Source organism: Ananas comosus, linkage group 2, assembly GCF_001540865.1.
Source record: "Ananas comosus cultivar F153 linkage group 2, ASM154086v1, whole genome shotgun sequence".
Lineage (NCBI taxonomy): Eukaryota > Viridiplantae > Streptophyta > Magnoliopsida > Poales > Bromeliaceae > Ananas > Ananas comosus.
The window spans coordinates 8,218,956-8,239,411 of NC_033622.1; the positions used below are offsets into that span (position 1 = coordinate 8,218,956).

The following is a 20,456-nucleotide window of genomic DNA, read 5'->3' on the forward strand; positions in this document are numbered from 1 at the left end:
AAACGCTAGATAACTGCATAAATGCATGATTAGCATTGTGAGAATAGGCATGTGAATGGGTCGATAACCCTAGAGTGAATGTAGAACTCGACATTGGACAACTAGAGTGTCGAATAGATCGAGTGGCACCTAACCTAGTGTTAAAGAACATAGGTTGAACAAGTGAACCTAGAGTCGAACAAGTCTAGGTGTGTGGCATCGAACCTAGTGTTAGTAAACATAGGTCGAACAAGTGAACCTAGAAGTTGACCTCTAGGTAGAGATGATATAGAATCTAGTGATTGTACCTAGGTTATGTGACGGAGACATAGGACCTAGAGTGTTAAAACCTAGGTTATGACATGTAGTAAACTTAGAGTGGCAAGGTTGTTGGGCATAGTGGTAGCAACCATTAGGATGTTCTAGGTCGACAGCATAGGGTTGGTTATGGACCCTCGACCTGTGGAAGTGGATTCCGGAATCCCAGGATCTGTCTAAATTGTCTTCCTCACTTTCCCCCACTACCTCAAATTTTCAAATGTTTCAACACTTTTATTTCTAATCCTCCCTTATTTGGCGAAAGTCCTTTCTATCTTGATGCCATCTCTGGTTTTTTTTCCTCACGCCCTTCTATGGACGTTGGTTAACATGCACTTTTTTCACTGTATGAGACTGTATCGCCTTTTCCTTCCACCTTGAATCATGATGCCACACAGGTTAGTGATGAACATGCTGCCACTGTTGCTGGTCCGCCTGAACTCCGAGTCTATACCAGACGACGCACCCTCCGACCTACTACTGCTACAGCTCCACCTTCTCCTGTTGAGTTGACGCCTTCCATATCTGACAGGCCGCCGCCACCTTCACCTCAGCCTGCTGAGCCTTCTTTACCAATCCGAACACACTCTATGCTTACTCGATCTGGCTAAGAATTTTGCCGGGACTACCTCCTTCCTAGCTTCTACACATACTGCTCTTCTTACTAAGCCTATCACTTTTCATGAAGCATTTCAGGATACAGGTTGGCGTTCTGCCATGGCTGAAGAATTTGATGCATTACTCACCAATGATACTTGGGAGCTTCTTCCTGCTCCTCCTTCTGTCAATCTTATTGGTTGTAAATGGGCCTACGAAGTCCAACAGAAGGCGGATGGCTCTCTTGAGCATCTCAAAGCTCGACTAGTGGCTCAGGGAACAAGGCATTGATTTTGATGAGACTTTTTCTCCGGTTGTCAAGTCGACCACTATTCGTACTGTTCTTTCAATCGTTCTCTCATCTGGATGGTCTCTTCGACAACTTGATGTGAAAAATGCCTTTCTTTATGGCACTCTCTCTGAGGAGGTTTATATGAAACAACCACCTGGCTTTGTGCATCCTTCGCTTCCTAGTCACGTTTGCCGTCTACACAAAGCGATATATGGTCTCAAACAAGCTCCTCGGGCTTGGTTTTAGCGCTTCACTTCCTTTATTTCTGAGATTGGTTTTGTTGGCAGCATTGCTCATCCCTCGTTGTTTGTGTGTCATTCCTCTTCTGGCACTCTTGTTCTCCTTTTGTATGTTGATGATATTATTCTCACCGGCAGTTCCTTATCTCTTCTCGATGCTTTTATCGTCACTTTACAACGCGAAATTGCCATGAAGAATCTCGTACCGCTGCATTATTTTTTGCGTAATGGGGTTCATCGCTCCCCTTCTGGTCTTCATTTATCTGAACAAAAATATGCGCATCAACTGCTTCAGCGACATGGTTTTCTTGACAGTAAGCCCTTTTCTACCCCTCTTTCCCCAATTTCTCGTCTCTCTTCCCATGAGGGGCATCTTATTGAGGATCCATACATTTATCGTCAGATAGTTGGTGCTCTTCAGTATCTCACTTTCACCAGATCGGACGTTTCATATGCCATCAACTCTGTTGCCTAGTATCTCCATGCACCTCGTGAACCGCACATGCAAGCGGTCAAGCGTATTCTGCATTATATTCGGGGAACGCTGTCTTATGGCCTTCCTATCTCTCGCTGCGACAATCCTTCTCTTGTGGCCTTCGCTGATGCTGATTGGGCTAGTTGCTCGGATACACGTCGCGCTACTTCTGGATATTGCATTTTTCTCGAGCCAAATCTGATCTCCTGGTCCGCTAAGAAACAACCCACCATTTCTCGTTCTTGTTCTGAAGCAGAGTATCATGCTGTAGCCTACACACTTGCTGAGACAGTCTGGATTCGTCGTCTCCTTCGTGACCTTCGTGTTTTCTTATGGCATTCTATCAGTATTTATTGCGATAATCTTAGCACCACCTACATTGCGGCCAATCTTGTTCTCCATGCTCGCACGAAGCACATTGAACTTGACCATCAGTTCTTGCGGGAAAAAGTTCAGTCTGGTGATTTGGCCTTAATTCATATCCCTTCTGACAAGCAACTTGCTGACATTTTCACCAAGCCCCTGTCACCCTCTCGGTTTTCGATATTGCGGCTCAATCTTCGCATCCGACTACCGGATGCTTAGCTTGCGGGGGGATGTTACGATATATTAGGATACTGTATATCATTGCCTTCTATAGAGTAGGATTATATAGTATGTAATTCTAGTTATACTCTTACTATAATAGTCATTGTTACTATAGTAAAACAATCTCTTGTTGTCACGCCCCGCGACCCGCCAATTTGGCCAGATCCGGGCACGTCGATCAGACGCCGAACGGACAGCACCTCTCCTGTCCGCCCAAGGCTCAACGACAATATCATGTACAAGAATTTGCCCAGGAGAAATTCATTCAACATACATGATACGACGAAGCACCACTAGTGCTATACAATTAAGAGCAAGAATCACAAGTAACATACAAGTGAAATAAAGAGAGATACATCTAGCTATTACATTCATTCAACCTCATTTTTCATATTGATTTACATTTTCATCTTCCCAAATGAATACATATTCTTCTCATAATACAAAATGGCTCTCCAAATGCATAAGTAACTTCCAAATACATTTACATCTCTATGTACACGAGGGCACTCTAATGCATAAGGAAAGCTACTAGCTACTAGGGCGCTGTGCCCTTACCACGGTCCTCTGCCGGTACGCTCTCGTGTGTACCTATACCCCAAAACCACACGGGGTGAGAACTATATGAATATAGTTCCCAGTGGGTTCGGCCGCCGACTCCGCCGATCTTCCCACTAGGTCCAAGCTGGCACAGATAGATAGATAGAAAGGTAGATAGAAATACATTGCTACTATATCTACTATGCCATCAAATGCAAAGAATGCATGGAACATCATCTAGCAATAACCTACTATCATGCTAGTATGCTTCAACAGTGTAATAAATACAACTACAACATAGTTATGCAGTCTACTATGTCCAATCATGGCATGAATGCAATCCACTTATGCTATTCATGTTACAACCCAATCGACTAGGCTAACTTGCCTAAGATCTCAAATCTCAAAGGTCCTAGACAAAGAGCTACCCCGCTCCTTGCCCGACTCAATCTCGAAGGTCCTAGGCAAAGAGCTACCCCGCTCCTCGCCCGACTCAATCTCGCTCTACTAGGTACGAGCCGCTACATAGTAATGGAATATACACATGCTACTATGCCTCTGTAATCATGGAATGCATGAACATAGCAATGATATTCTACTAATCATGATACTATGCTTCAACAATAATGGAAATGAGCTACTACATAGTGATGTATCTACAACATGCTACTATGTCTCAATGTCAACTCAAGGTATGAATGCAAATCTGCTATGCCATTCATATTCTTTACCCAATCTGCTTGGAAATGAGCTACTATATAGTGATGTATTTGCACATGCTACTATGCCTTAATAATCCGAATGAACGAGCTACTACATAGTGCGTCGTGCAACTATGCCTCGATAGTATCCAATCTCATGGCTAACCCGAAGGTTGCCACCCCGGGGTCAACCCCGACTCACTCTCAATCTCATAGGTGAGGAGAATCTGCACTCGCACACCGAGACCGTCTGCGGGACAACTACGTCTGCCCCTAGTGAAGTACTCCGGAGACTCGTGCCTCGGTGGAGCGACCACCGACAAGCAAAAACAGACTAGTGAGTATGATCCAATCCTCACAAGAGGATACCCTATCTACCAGGGTCAATGTGCCTCTGCTGCACAATACCAAATGCATAATCAATGCCTCAAATGCACTAATGCCAAATGCATAATGTCTACAACATGACAATCGGGAAAATCTACTATCCCTAGGTTCAAATGCCATAGTGTTTCACTACACTAGATTTGATGCCACTCGTTTATGTCATGATGTTATATGTGTCTTAATACACTAAATCGACATGCCACTCGTCAATATTATAGTGTCTTTGTTACACTAGTCCAAATGCCACTCGTCTAGGCCAATTACATGTCCAAGTTCATCATCATTCTTGTCACTAGGATTCTTGTCACAAGACCCCATTCTCATGCAACCTAAGATCAAGTGTCAAGCCCACAATGCTACACAACCTAGGTAACATGCAAGGAATGGAAATGTAATCATCTACTAATCCTATAATGCACAATATATCAACATATAGGAATATGATCAAGATATAGAACTTAGACATAAAAGGAAGCTCAGTTGTTCGGAATGACACCCCCTACCTTTTATCGCATTCCGATTGCTTGTCGACACTTGCAATCGGCCTCCGCCGCACCCGGCACCCGGTTTGGCCCGATCTCTCGCGCGACCACCCGAACGGCTTCCAATTCAAGATCCGAAAATTAAAGGTCTTCGGTTATGTGCCACGATGCTTCAAATCCGTTTTCATGAGTATACGATGTCGCCTCGGCCCACCAGGCGGAAACGAAGCCTAAACGACCGTTTCTTTAATAACTTTACAACGGCTCGACGAATGGCCGAGCCGACTTTACCAACGCGTTAGAAAACCTAGCAATTAGGTTTATACATGATCAATTTAGATCAAACCCTCACGTATTGCAAAATCCCATTTTTGAGCCCTAACATGCAATTAGCCCCAAATAATCCAAATTAAATGGAGCAACATGCTAAGAATGCTCATTAGAGGCTACTAGAACACTTAAGGTTAAGGATTAAGCCAAATCCCAAAAGGTTACCCCAATGTGAACGCCGCAACGAAAACACGTCGCTCCAACGGGCGTACGAAAGCTCAATCCGTCGCCTCCAACGCGTTCGCAAGCTCGATCTCCACCAACGCCGCGAATTTGGGCGAAAGATCTAGAGAGATGAGAGAGATATTTAGAGAGAGAAAGAGAGGGTTTCTCTCTCCTTCACCATGTGCGTGTGATGCTTGGTGCTGGCTGCAGCTGAGGAGGAAGAAGCCTAGTAGCTTCTACTTATAGTCAACACCTCAATAGTAGCATACACTATTCACATCAGGCAGCTCCAAATCTGATATCTTTCGCCGGAGCTCCCTGAATATCCGTTTGAGCTCAAATTTGACAGGCACGCTCGGTTTTACTTAATAAGTCCAAAGAAATTTTAATATTTCAGTTTCGACCCCGTTTGGTCACCGAGAGCTGTACCAAACTGTAATCTTTATTAGATCACTATCGGATTTTATTTTCTACCTTCCGGGTGTCAGAATGATATGAAACTTTAAATCTAGCCTCATAAGAATAATTCTGGCTTATCCTCCAGTTTTCAGAATTTTCTGACACTACGCATTTTCTGCTAATTTATCTGCCCCGTTTCACACAGAAAATTCTAAATCTTCTGTTTTCGCTCCAATTTCAACACGGGCCATTCCAGACTTATATTTTATGTCTATAAGTCCAATAAAATAGTATTTCACACTATTTTCATTTATATTTATTTTTATATTAAAATTTCAGCATATTACACCCCACTGCAACTTCATAATTTAAGAAGTTCGGTACCTTACATCCTCCCCTCCAAAAAAAAGTTTCGTCCTCGAAACGAATTCAATAACTTAATCAACTCATACCTCAACACATTTTTTCGAAGAGATGAGGATAATGCACTTTCATCGTTTCCTCAAGTTCCCTATGTGAAGATTCGTTGGACCAACCACGATGATCGTGAGGCCACACCGCATATTACATCCCACCGTAACTTCATAATTTTAGAAGTTCGGTATCCGACACTTGTACTATATATATTCGTTAATACAACTCAAGAGGGTATACTTTTTTGCCCTTCTTTCAGTAACCAACCTTCCGATAGGGTGGATCAAAGGGTTTAAAGTGGGATCATGGGGGTGATTGTTCAAGATCAATGTAAATATTTCAATTATCATCATTATTTTTGCTTTTCTTCTCTTTCATGTGTCAAAGTCATGAACTTGTTTAACTGTTGGGGACATAGCTTCTTTTTTTTTCCCTTTATATTCTTTTACTTTTCCTTAAGTAACTTTAGGATTTCAATTTTGAATCCATATAGGTGGATCGAAGGGTTTAGAGTGGGATCATGTATGCGATTGTTTGGGATCAATACAAATAGTGCCATTATCATCGTTGTTTCTGCTTTTCTTCAGTTTCATTTGTCACGGTGATAAACTTGTTCAACTCTTTGGGACATAACTTCTGTTTTTTCCCCTTACATTCCTATATTTTTCGTAAACTAAGTATTTCTATTTTGAATCCATGTTACCTTAAGATTTTGGGAACTTGTTTTATTGTTGCATTGAACTGTGATATTGTTTACTTTTTAAACTGTTCTCTTAGCTGCATCAGTAAAATGCACGGTTTATTTTATACAAAAGAATCATCTGATGATTTGTTCCTGTATACCTTACATTCTTCCCCTTTTTGTTTTTCATTGTATTTCAAGAATAACTGAATAATATCCTATTTTAGATGTCAAGGAAGTTCGTGGTGTTGGATTAAAATTATCAAGACTTGAGAGTGCTGACTTACATCGGAAAGGTACCATTCTACGGTTCTTCTATTTTCTATTTACCTATATTACAAACACTTCTGTTGTATATCTTGTTGGCCTAGTGGCCTTAATCAATAATTAAATTTTGATGATTACAAATCGGAGTAACAAAATGGAACATGATCTAATTTGTGCTAAAAGAAAATGCCAAAAATTGTATTTGTCAAAATCCAAATGCATTTAAATCAATCCAAAATCAAAATTCAGCAAAATAGCTGCTTTTGGGCTACGGACCGGGCGCCCAGAAGTAGGGTTCGGAAGTGTTCCGACTTCGGACCCTTCTGTCTGGGCATTCGGATTGCACGAAGATGCATCCAAAAGTGTTTCCGGGCGCTCGAATCCTATTTTGAGTGCCCAGATAAAAGGAAAAATACCAGACGCGTCTGGGCGTTTGAATCATACAAATAAGCGCCCGAAATGAATCATACAAATAAGCGCCCGAAAGTGTTCGGGCGCCCAAAGGTTGTTTTGGGCCCTTAGAAACCTTGAAGTTTGAATGGCTTGCATGTTTTGTACTCCATTGTTCAAAATCGAAATCGTGATTTCGGCAGTTTCGGACGCTCGAAAGATGATCTGGGAGCCCAAGTTTCAAAAGGTTGCGTATTGTTACTTATTGTGCAGAGCATGTGGGAGTTGGTCGCCAGACCGGGCGCCCGAAACCTATTCTGGGCGTTCGGAAATAGTCTGAGGAGAAGATTTAGAACGTTGGTGCTGTATCATTGCAGAAGCGGATGCCTGAAATCCTGTTAGGGCACCGGAAAAGCATTATGTCTGAGACTGCTAGTTTTTGAATTTTGGCTATAAATAGAGGGCTTTGGTTGTTCAAATCCACATCCATACTGTCACGCCCCCCGCCCCAAGACCGCTACCAATTTGGTCTGGTTTGGGCGCGGCGAACGGACACCGAACGGACAGCACCTCCCCTGTCCGCCCAAGGCCCAAACGACGAGATCATGTACACAAGTTCCCAGGAAATACACTTGATTACATACATTATCAAACAATGACAACGTAGCACAAACAGTGCTACACAATCCAAGAGCAAGCAACACGAGTAAAACATACAAGTGAATAAAAGAGAGAGATACTTAACTATCGAATTCATTAGACTTTGATACATTTAATACAATTTGCATTCTTCCAGACCTGCATAATATATACAATCCTCTCAGAACCTCACCCTATACATCATCTACTCTCAAAATTGGTACAGGGTAACTCTAGTGCAAATAGGAAAGTAAACTGCTACAACCTCTAGGGCGCTACGTCCTTACTGCGATCCTCGCCAGGGGCGCTAGCTCGGACCTGCAACAAGGTGGGGTGAGAACTACGAATAGTTCCCAGTGGGTTCGGCCGCCGACTCCACCGATCTCCCCACTAGGTCTAAGCAGGCACGGATAGATATGCAGATAGATAGGTATATGGAATTGAAAGCACTAACGGTGATAAGCAGATATAAAAATCAAGATCTATCAATGCCTCAATCCAATATAATGAATGGATGAAACTCATAGTAAAAGGTTAGCTACCGTACTACTATGTTCAACAATGAAGCTATTTATTAGATCACCCAATCTCTCGGCTAAACCGAGGCTCTCTCTCTTTTAGTCTCACGCGTGTAAGTCTCCTAGGGGAGGAGGTCAACTACTCAACAACCCCCGAGACCGCCTGTGGACAGCTAGCGGCTGCCCGGGCAGCTAGCGGCTGCCCCTCAAGTGACCAATACTCCGGAGTGCACAACTTGTGTGGGGCTACCACTACAAGTGCAGACAGGCTACGTGAGCTCGATCCAATCTCATGAACTAAGAACATCCTACCAACCAGGTTTGATAACAATATAGAATCAAGTGTTCTAGTAGTTAATCACAGTGTCTCAACTATACTAATGTTCTCATGCCACTCTTTCTCATGTTTAATGTCATTAGATGCCACTCGTTCTGTGTTTAAGGTTAACTAGATGCCACTCGTTCCCTTGACAAGTTCTCAATACACTATTTTGCACTTTACTAGGTTCTCGTCCTCAAGCACGTTCATTCTTTATCAACTATCCTTTCATTATAGGGTCTCAAGTCATTTGACACTATCTTAAGCATACTAGATTTAGGTGTTAAGCAACTCAACTCTACACTACTCTACTAGCATGCAAGAATGTGTAACAATTACATTTAGCACCCTATAATGCAACTTTACAATATGCAATTGATCGACTTGATAGACTTAGACATAGGGAGCAGTTCAACTGCTTCGGGATGGTCACCACCCACCTCGTGGCGATGTCGCGACTCTTCGAATACGATTCGCCGACTCTATGACGCCTCGTTGGCCTTCTAGGCCGGAACGAAGCTCCGAGGGTCTCTTTTCGACGATAACTTCGCACTCACTCGACGGATCCTCGAACCGTCTTCGCCTGCGCGTTTAGAGACCTAGCAATTAGGTTTCCGACCTATCAAAATAGATCAAAACCCTAGATTTCCAAAAATCCCAAAACGTGCCCTAGGTTCGCAACAATGGAGAAATCCATGGTTCAAGCCTCAAATCTATACTAGAACCATCTATTTAACTCCATTAGACTCCATTCGAACCGTTTCTAAGCTATAAAACCCTATCACAAAAAAATCCACCATTGAAGGGCTAGAAGCTTACCTCTTCAAGCTTGCTCCAACAAGAGGAAGATGATGAAGAAGATGATCTTCTTCTTCTTCCACTTCTTCTCCTTCCTCTTCTTCTCTTTCTTTTTCTCCTTCTTCTTCTTTCTAGAGAGAGAGAGAGAGTGTGTGTGAGGGTGTGGGAGAGGGGAAATGAGAGGGTGTGAGTGAGAGGAGGGGTCCCCCAAGCCTCTCATATAGGCACTTTGCAAATAAGCCCCTCAACTTTCCTTCTATGAAGCAACCTTCACTGGGCCATTTTCGGGTACGGGGACCGGGCCATTTTCGGGTACGGGGACCGGTCCCTCTGAGGGGAGGACAAAAATTACCCGTACGGGAACCGGTCCCCACCCTGAGGGACCGGTCCCCGAGAGCTTTCTCCGGAAACAAGGCTACGGGAACCGGTCACCTCCCAGAGGGACCGGTCCCCGAGAGCATGAAATCTGCTCACTCCAAGCTTTCGTGGGTCCGTCCGAAATGCACTTTTTGTGTTTTTGATGTTCTCGGACTTTCCGAAGCACACCAACTCGACGATTAGTCAATTTTAAACGTAGTTTAGCTCCCGAACTTCGAGAATTCACTTCTCTTACACATACTCTTAGCTCTTTACTCTTTCTCTAAGCTTGAGTGAATATTGTAGTGAGATACAATTTGTAAAAGAGAGAAAAGAATGAATAATTGTGTGACCTTCTTGCAAGAAAGTTTCTTGGTGTGAAGGCATGGTGCTTGCCTACAAAAGCATCTAGTAGAGATCCAACATTCTCTTGTGTTGCGAAGTTGGTGGGGACGTTGGCAAAGTGCTGAACCTCGAAATAAATTGATCGCATGCTTCTTTGAGTTTGAATTTCTCCAACTCTTCTCATTTTTATTTATTGCGGATATTTTGGATTGATTTTATTGCATTTTTATTTTAGAAATCTAATTCACCCTCTTTCTTAGGTTGCCATTTTGACCCTCATATCTTACTGTTGTACATGTGTCACACCTTGGGATCCAACAAAAGCTTACCTGACACGTGGACAGACTTGCCGTGTGCACAAGGAACCCCGGTGTACACATGGCGTCTACAATAAATAATGCGGAAAAGAAGATATATACACATCCTAAACAAGGTAATCGGAGTATATGAAGATAAACTAAACTAAAACAAGAATAGTAACTACAACTATCCAATTATAGAATATACAAAAATGATTGTCCTTTCAAAGTGATACATCTCATGAACGCAAGGCGGTCACTACAAAATACAAAAATATAAGTATGCCTCTCACAACAAAAACCAAAAGAAAAGTGCCCAGATGCGACTCCACCGGTATGCACTGACTGTTAGCTAGATGCGATTCTCTTGCCATAGTCCCTAGCCTCTCCCGTTGTGGAAGGCTCTAAAATGAAAACTAATAACTAATGGGGGTGAGAATTATTAAACAATAGTTTCTAATGGGTTACCTGCCGAGAGGGGCGATATACTACTAGGTCAACTTAGGCATAAATAATATAATTGCAGAAATTAAAAGCGTAAATAAATACTGAAATGAAGTAGCTTTACTACTATCATCCCTTAGTGCAGCTATACCAAATGAACATGTATGTAGCTCTACTACTATCAGGTATACAAGCATATAATAACCAACATGTATGTCTAACTACCATGTATGCATCAACTAGTCGCGATGTCCAATATCAAGTTTAACTTTTATCCAATCATCGAGGACTTACACAAGGTAACGTCTCGACTTGTACCGTGCCTAATGGCCCTATGGTAGTTAACATTCCTCCTCTACGAATGAGCCTCCCCCACAGCGTCCCATTTCGGCGTTCAATTCCGCATGGGCGAGCATGGTGTCGTGATGGCTAAAATCCGAAGAGTCGGCTTGTAGGGAGCGACCCTCGCAAGCATATACGAATAAGTTTAGGCAAGCAAGCATATGACATGGAATCTCAATTATCATGTCTAAACCATGGAATCTCAATCTTCGATCCTTAGGTCGGATGTTGTCACGCCCCAATCCTCGCTAATTTTGTCGGGTTCGGGTCACGTCAACAGACGCCGAACGGACAGCATCTCCCCTGTCCGCCCAAGGCTCTAACAATAAGTATAGTTAAGCAATCAAACAAAGGGATATGCAATTATACAAGACTTGCACGAGGGCAAGCAACAACGAGAGCGAAAGCTCTAAGCTAAACATACAACCATACATGATATTTGTTTAGATTTAAATCAAATACAAGTGAACTAAAACTATTACGTCTTTTTCCATTCAATCATAATTCTTTACATTTTTGTCATTCTCCAAAATACATAATATGTTTTCAACTTTACAATTCTAAATCAACAAAATAAAAGTTGATATATGTAGGCAAAAGGAATGACTAATGCACAAGTCCCAGTGGCCACTCGCTATGGCGCAATACCCTTGCCACGGTCCTCCGCTGCCCCGCTCGCGCTCGGACCTGTAGGGTTAGTGGTGTGAGAACTACAACGAAGTTCCCAGTGAGTTCGGCAACCGACCTCGCCGACTTACCCACTAGGTCTATTCAGACATAAGTATTTCAAAGGAAAGGAAACTGTAACCAATGCAAATGATAATACTATGCCTGCAAGAAAGATGTCAGTGGATATATAATCGAATAATGAATGCTCATGCATGCATGCTTGTTCTACACTTTACTTTGGCTTTTGCCCAATCTTGCCGGTTAACCTTGTTAACCCCAATAACTCGCAACCCAAAATCCCTTAATAACGGGGGACTCGAACCACCCTAGGGACCGTCCTCTGGGGGAACTTTACCACGCCCAGTGGTGACCAACTCCGGAGCGCATCGCTCGAGGTGGAGCTACCTCCCTCAAGCCAAGACTTATCGTGAGTATCGATCTAATCCTCAACTTGAGGATACATAGCCACTAGTCACAATACCATTGTCATAATAGATTTCTACCTATTTGTTCATGCTACTTTCCAAGTCATACTTGTCACAATGCCACTATGGTTAAAATATGTTTAACAATCAATTTCTCAATGCCAATCATGTCTTTATTGTCAATGTCACCTTTGTTTACTATTGTCCAAGTCCAAGCCTCACATTCATACGACTTTAGGGTTCTACCATACATGTCCATTATGGTTCTATCATTCTCTATGTTCAACTACGTTAGAAGTATGTAAATGAAATCAAACCAAGGTTCACATGTAATTTAACCCTACTATGCATGAATGACTATACATCAATATGCTCAACAAAAAGTGAAATAGACATAAAGGGGAATTCGATGTTTCCGGTGTGCACCCCCCACCTTGAATATTGTGGAAGGGTTGTAGTTCGACTCGTGATTTTAGGACGCCTCTCCCGCGACCTATACCCAAAATTGTAACACACTGGACCTTTGCAAATTGCGAGGTTCGAGTGATTGGATGTGTTCTGAGCTTTTCCAGACTTGCTGGTAGATCGTTGACTGTGTTCCGACCTATGGCACGTGTCCCGAGGAGTGTGGTACGAGGCCTTGCACCAAAACCCAAAAATTTGGATTTTGGNACCAAAATAGTGCCGAATTAGGCCCTATATACAAGATCTCATATCTAGACTTTTCGTAATATTAAACGGAGTTGTCCCACGCGTTGGGAATAACTCTAATTAGGTTGCCAAAAGGTCAATTTGCCTCGGAAACGACCGAAGGCAAAAGCCCCAATTTCCAAGCCCTAACAATGTCATATAGGGTTTTCTTCTAGATTGATCTTATCTCTAAGCAAATGATAGCTTAGAATCACCTAGGAAGCTCTCTAATACTATTACCAAGCCTCTAGAACCATTCCTAGGGCATATACTTTGGATTCTAACAATCCACCATGAGAGGGTTCCAAGAAAACCATGTTTTCATGGTGTTCAAGGCTCTAGCATGCTTCTAAAGCCTCTAAAGAGACCAAATCTCCAAAACCTAAGGTAAGAATCCTAACCCTAGAGGAGTTCATGCACAAAACTCACCTTAGTCACGAGCTCACCCAAGTCCACCTTGTTGGAGAGCCCTAAACCTTCAAATCCTCCAAAATCCACCTTCAATGTCTTCTTTTTCTTCTTCTCCTTGCTCTAGGTCAAGCTTTCTAAAGAGAGAGAGGGAAATGAGAGAGGGAGAGAGTGGAGAGGTGTTTGCTGTGAAGGAGAGGGTTTGGGTCATATAAGGGTTACAACAATAGCAACTAAGCCCCCCGGACATTCTTATTTGCAGCAGGTCAATTTGGTGCTGCTAGACCAAAGTGCACTGGTACACGGGTTGCTGTCACCGGTAACACGATTACGCAGAGGCAAAACCCGAGAGTAGCTCTCTCGGTTACGCAGCATTTGTACCGGTACACTTCGGATTTTTCTCAAAACCCGAGAGTTACTCTTCTCGGGCTGCAATGCTGTACCGGTGACAACTCACTGGTTGTACCGGTACACTATGCTCCAGAATGCAATTGTGCGCCGTTTTCTATTCTGTTTCTCGCCGTTCGATGCTAAAACCTTTCTACACCTCTTAAACTCATTTTAGCCCTTCCAACTTTGTTGGAATGCCAATTGGAACTTATCCAACTTTTTCTTTTGACAACTTTAACCAACTTGGCTAAAGTTCGACAATTTCTTCCGGGTTTCAATATGTTACATTCTCCACCCCATAAAATTAGTTTCGTCTGTGAAACTAACTTAATTGTAATCTAACTCATATCTCATTCCAGCTCCTCGAAGAGATGAGGATGACGCTCTTTCATTACGTCCTCAAGTTCCCACGTTTTTTCCTGATCGTCGTGTTCACTCCAATGAATTTTAACATACGGAATTTCACGGTTCCGTAGTTTTCGCACCTCCCGATCAACGATGTATGCCGGGAACTCGTAAATCATATCCTCTAGAAGCTCTATCGGCGGCACATACGAGAGAATATGCTTCGGATCATGGACATACTTGCGTAGATTGGATACATGAAATACGTCGTGCACCCCTGCAAGCCTCGGTGGTAATGCCACTTTGTAAGCCACCGCACCAACTCTTTCCAAGATCTCAAAGGGTCCGACATATCGGGGACTTAGCTTCCCCCGACACGGAACAGCTTAACTCCTCGCATTGGCGATACTTTTAAGAATTCGCGGTCTCCAACCGCGAGCTCGATGTCTTTCCTTCGCTTGTCGGCATAGCTCTTGTGCCGAGATTGCGCCGTTACAAGTCTTTGGCGGGCAAGGCGAACTTTCTCCTCCGCCTCCCACACAACCTCGGGGCCAAGGCAACCTTCTCGCCCACATCTCTCCAATGAATCGGCGAGTGACATTTTTTTCCATAAAGGGCCTCGAATGGCTCCATCGCAATACTTTCTTGATAGCTATTGTTGTATGCGAATTCCGCCATCGGCAAATGATCGTGCCATCCGCCCTTATAATCAAGTACACACGCTCGAAGCATATCCTCAAGTATTTGAATAGTCCTCTCCGATTGACCGTCACTTTGAGGATGGAATGCCGTACTAAAGTCGAGCCGTGTGCCCAATGCATCTTGCAAGCTCTTCCAATCCCGATCCGATAAAATAGATACCGGAACCCCGTAAAATCTCACAATCTCGTCGATATAAACTTGAGCTAACTTGTCTCCCGACTATGTAGTGTGGATAGGCAAAAAGTGTGTCGATTTCGTCAACCGGTCCACCACTATCCAAATCGCATCATGTCCGCCTTGAGATCTAAGCAAACCCGTCACAAAGTCTATTGCTATGTTTTCCCATTTCCACACGGGTATTTGTAGACTTTGCAACTTTCCCGCCGGAAATCGCCGTTCCGCCTTTACTTGTTGGCACGTGAGACATTGTGCCACGAACTCCCCTATGTCATTTTTCATACCCGGCCCTCCACGAACCGTCGATAATAGCCCGCAAGTCCAAGAAAGCTTCGAATCTCCGTTACACTTGTCGGGCGAGGCCAATCTTTAGTTGCCTCAACTTTCTTTGGGTCTACCGAGATGTCGTCACCGGATATAACGTGACCCAAGAAAGTAACCTCCGAAAGCCAAAATTCACATTTCTTTAACTTTGCATATAGCTTTTTTTTTCGGAGTGTCTCCAACACGATCCTCAAATGCTCCCCGTGTTCTTCCTCGGTCCGAGAAATATACCAATACGTCGTCAATGAACACCACGACGCACCGGTCCAATAGCTGACGGAAGTCTCGATTCATTAAGTCCATAAAAGCCGCCGGGGCATTTGTAAGCCCGAATGGCATTACTGTGAACTCATAGTGGCCATACGGCGTACGGTACGCCGTTTTGTGCACATACTTGGGCCGTATCTTCAACTGATGATACCTCGATTGAAGATCGATTTTAGAATATACCCTTAACCCTTGCAACTGATCGAATAGATTATCAATCCTCGGCAACGGGTATTTGTTCTTAATCGTTATTTTGTTCAACTCGCGATAATCAATGCAAAGTCGAAGCGTGCCATCCTTTTTCTTCACAAATAGCACCGGAGCTCCCCACGGAGACACGCTCGGCCGCACAAAGCCTTTATCGATCAAGTCTTGCAACTGGGCCTTTAGCTCCTTTAGCTCAACCGGCGCCATTCTATATGGAGCCTTCGAAATTGGCGCTGCCCCGGGAATTAAGTTAATGACGAACTCGACTTCCCGGTCCGGTGGCAATCCCGGTAACTCCGCCGGAAACACATCCGGATACTCGCATACTACCCGAATACCCTCAAGTTCCGGGTGCTCTCTTTGGGCTTCAACCATTGTCACCAAGTAGGCTACACATCCACCTTTTATCATTTTCCTCGCCGCCGATATGGTCGCCGCGAAGCGCCTACTTTTACACGCCTGGTATACTAATTCTTTTTGGTTAGGCTCACGAAATGTGATCACCTTACTTTCGCAACCGATGACCGCGTAATATTAGGAGAGCCAGTTGATCCCCAAGATTATATCGAAGCCCCACATTTGCTTTAATACCAAAAGGTCAATCAGCATGATCCAATTGCCTATTTGTATCGGACAATCCAAACACTCGTCATGTACATGGAACGAATGCCCAGGTGTATTCACCGTCCAATAGTCCTCATTATGTGTGACCTCTATGTCATGAGCTAGTGCAAATGATGTCGATATGCATGAATGCGATGCACCTGTGTCAAATAATGCTCTAGCTCGAGTGCCTCTGATCAAGATAATACCTGCCACGACGTCGTCGAGGACTGGAATCGGCTGCTCCACCTGAGTGGCAAAAACCCGCCCACTAGGTGCTCGAGAAGCCTCCGGCTGACGAGGCGCTGATGATCGCCCAGCTGACACCGCGGGTGGCAGTCCCGCCAGCTGTCGCTGAGTATACTGAACCGAAGCTGACGACGGAGCTGGGGATGCGTCGCCCGGGCACTCTCGGCTCGTGCCCCGGTTGGCCGCATCAGAAACATCGCCCCTCCCGCTGTGGGCATGTAGCGACTCTATGATCCCCGCCGCATATCACGCACGGGTTGGTAGTCGTCTGGCTCCTGCCTCCCCGCCACTGTAATCGCTGAGGTCGAGGGGGTCGCTTAGAGCTCGACTGCCCCGCAGACCCGCTAGTTGCCCTTTTCTTGGACTTATAACTTTTCTTGTCCTTCTCGAATGCTTCGCGCTCCTCTCGCGCAATAGCATTACCGCGCTCCACCCAAAGCGCGCGGTCAAGTACCTCATAGGTCTTTAACCGAAAGGCGTGAATGACCTTGAAAATCTCGGGTCGCAACTCGCGCTCAAACGCCTCCGCCTGGTCCCTATCGCCGTGAACCAAGCTCGGCACACAATTGACAAGGTGCGTGAACTCCCTTTCGATCCTTAGGTCGGATGCTGTCACGCCCCAATCCCCGCCAATTTGGTCGGGTTCGGGCAGACACCGAACAGACAACATCTCCCCTGTCCGCCCAAGGCTCTAACAACAAGTATAGTTAAGCAATCAAACAAAGGGATATGCAATTATACAAGGCTTGCACGAGGGCAAGCAACAACGGAAGCGAAAGCTCTAAGCTAAACATACAACCATACATGATATTTGTTTAGATTTAAACCAAATACAAGTGAACTAAAACTATTACGTCTTTTTCCATTCAACCATAATTCTTTACATTTTTGTCATTCTCCAAAATACATGATATGTTTTCAACTTTACAATTCTAAATCAACAAAATAAAAGTTTATACATGTAGGCAAAAGGAATGACTAATGCACAAGTCCCGGTGGCCACTAGCTATGGTGTTGCCACGGTCCTCCGCCGCCCCGCTCGCGCTCGGACCTGTAGGGTTAGTGGTGTGAGAACTACAACGAAGTTCCCAGTGGGTTCGGCAACCGACCTCGCCGACTTACCCACTAGGTCTATTTAGGCTTAAGTATTTCAAAGAAAAGGAAACTGTAACCAATGCAAATGATAATACTCTGCCTGCAAGAAATATGTTAGTGGATATATAATCGAATAATGAATGCTCATGCATGCATGCTTGTTCCACACTTTACTTTGGTTTTTGCCCAATCTTACCGGTTAACCTTGTTAACCCCAATAACTCGCAACCCAAAATCCCTTAATAACGGGGGACTCGAAGCACCCTAGGGACCGTCCTCTGGGGGGACTTTACCACGCCCAGTGGTGACCAACTCCGGAGCGTATCGCTCGAGGGGGAGCTACCTCCCTCAAGCCAAGACTTATCGTGAGTATCGATCCAATCCTCAACATGAGGATACATAGTCACTAGTCATAATGCCATTGTCATAATAGGTTCTACCTATTTGTTCATGCTACTTTTCAAGTCATACTTGTCACAATGCCACTATGGTTAAACTATGTTTAACAATCAATTTCTCAATGCCAATCATGTCTCTATTGTCAATGTCACTTTTGTTTACTATTGTCCAAGTCCAAGTCTCACATTCATTCGACTTTAGGGTTCTACCATATATGTCCATTATGGTTCTATCATTCTCTATGTTCAACTACGTTAGAAGTATGTAAATGAAATCAAACCAAGGTTCACATGTAATTTAACCCTACTATGCATGAATGACTATACATTAATATGCTCAACAAAAAGTGAAATAGACATAAAGGGGAATCCGATGATTCCGGTGTGCACCCCCCATCTTGAATATTGTAGAAGGGTTGTAGTTCAACTCTCGTGATTTTAGGACGCCTCTCCCGCGACCTATACCCAAAATAGTGCCGAATTAGGCCATATATACAAGATCTCATATCTAGACTTTTCGTAACGTTAAACGGAGTTGTCCCACGTGTCGGGAATACCCCCAACTTGCTACGACGTCATCTTGGCCTCCAAGGCGGAAACGAAGCTCAATCAGTCTCTTTTCGCCGATATCTTTTCACCAACTCGACGAATCGCGAATCCGTCTTTGCCCATGTGTTTAGACACCTAACAATTAGGTTTAAATGCCATCAATTGAGATCATACCCATCGATTTCCAAAAACCCCAATTTGGAGCCCTAGGTTTGCATCTATGCAAAACACTCCATCAAAGCTCTAGATTCTAGCATTAAACATCTATTAAGCTTGCTAGAGTTCTACTCAAACCATTTTTAGAGCTAAAAACCCAAACCCTAGGTTTCTACCGTGGTTGGGCTTAGAAGCTTACCTCCGAGCTAGCTCCAATGGTGTGGAGAGGAAGAAGGAGATGACAAGAGCCCTTCTTCTAGCTTGCTCCTCCTTCTTTTCCTTATTCTCCTTCTTCTTCTTCTTCTTCTCCTTCTAGAGAGAGAGAGGGAAAGCTATTTGGTTGCAAAGATGTGAGCGAGAGAAGCAAATGAGCTCTCTAGAGCTCATATACACTCTCCACATTTGCACAAAGGCCCCTCAACAATGTAAGTTGTGCACAGCCCGAACTGGGCCATTTTCGCTCTTGGGGATCGGTCCCTGGGCTTGAGTGATCGGACCTCGTAGGTCCAGAAAAACTGCATTTTCAGACTTAGCCAAAATTTCAGCATTTTCAGCTTTTGGGGTCCGTTTTCTCTCGTTTGGCCTCCGATTCTTTTCAAATCGAACTGCAGACTCTTCAAACATGTTTTCGAGCGTATTTCATCATCTTTTCATCCACGCTAAGGTCGGATTTAGTTCATGGTCCAACATAGCCTGTTAGGTTCCGTTTTTGCGCCTACGCGCACCGAAAACGCCCGAATGCTTTCGAACTTCACCGGAACCATTCCTATGGCTTTCCAACCCATTACACACCGCAACTTCATAATTTTTGAAGTCTAGTAAGGACATATCGAGGTTCTCATTCCTTACAGTTAGTTTGTCTAGTGAGAGTACCCTTTTTTGGTTAATGGAACTTTGTAATATTTTGGGATGAAACAAATGTTGTAAAACTTTAAAAGAAAGATTAAATTTAGTAGTAATACTCTGATGCTTCATGTATTCATATCATGTATGATTTGTACATGTATATGCTTCGCTTTATGCGGGTAGGTAAAGTCTTGTCCATTCGGCGTGTCTATTGCATGTGCCCGAGCGGGTCCAATAGGCTGTCTTGGGGTGTTTCATACTCCATATCCTAATTTTTGGCCTTACTTTTTTTTTTGTTTCCGGGCAATCTTTACCACTAAAAGTAGCTGCATTAAACTAATTGTATGTTATAATAAGAAAGAAGGAATCTGTTGGCAAATTGTGATAGCACTTGGTTAACAAAGAAGGTTATCTTTCCTGATTGTGTTAGCTCATTTTTTTCGGTTTGGTGTGAGTTGAATTGACTCTAATTCTTTTTTCTGTTAATACCTTTCTAAAGGGTTTGAGGAAAATGCAATCAAATCATGGCTTGCTAGTCCGTCTGAGAAGGTTATGAAGCAATCTAACAAAATCGCATCTTCTCTAAAAAAGGGCAATAATGAAGGTAGTAAACATCCTGCCATATCAAGTAGTAGATTTTTTTTCTTGAA

At 43.7% G+C, this 20,456-nt stretch overlaps 1 protein-coding gene across 10 annotated transcripts in view; it reads left to right on the forward strand.

Annotated features, from left to right (window-relative positions):
- Positions 1-20,456, forward strand: part of LOC109728471 (DNA repair protein REV1) — a 107,025-nt gene that overhangs the window by 73,546 nt on the left and 13,023 nt on the right. For 8 of the 10 annotated variants that reach the window (XM_020258960.1, XM_020258981.1, XM_020258912.1 and 5 more), the window contains 2 exons: positions 6,816-6,884; positions 20,306-20,410. In XM_020258960.1, coding sequence (XP_020114549.1) covers positions 6,816-6,884; positions 20,306-20,410 — 174 coding nt within the window. The remainder of the gene's footprint in view (positions 1-6,815; positions 6,885-20,305; positions 20,411-20,456) is intronic. The other 2 variants (XM_020258926.1, XM_020258936.1) reach the window with 1 other exon arrangement.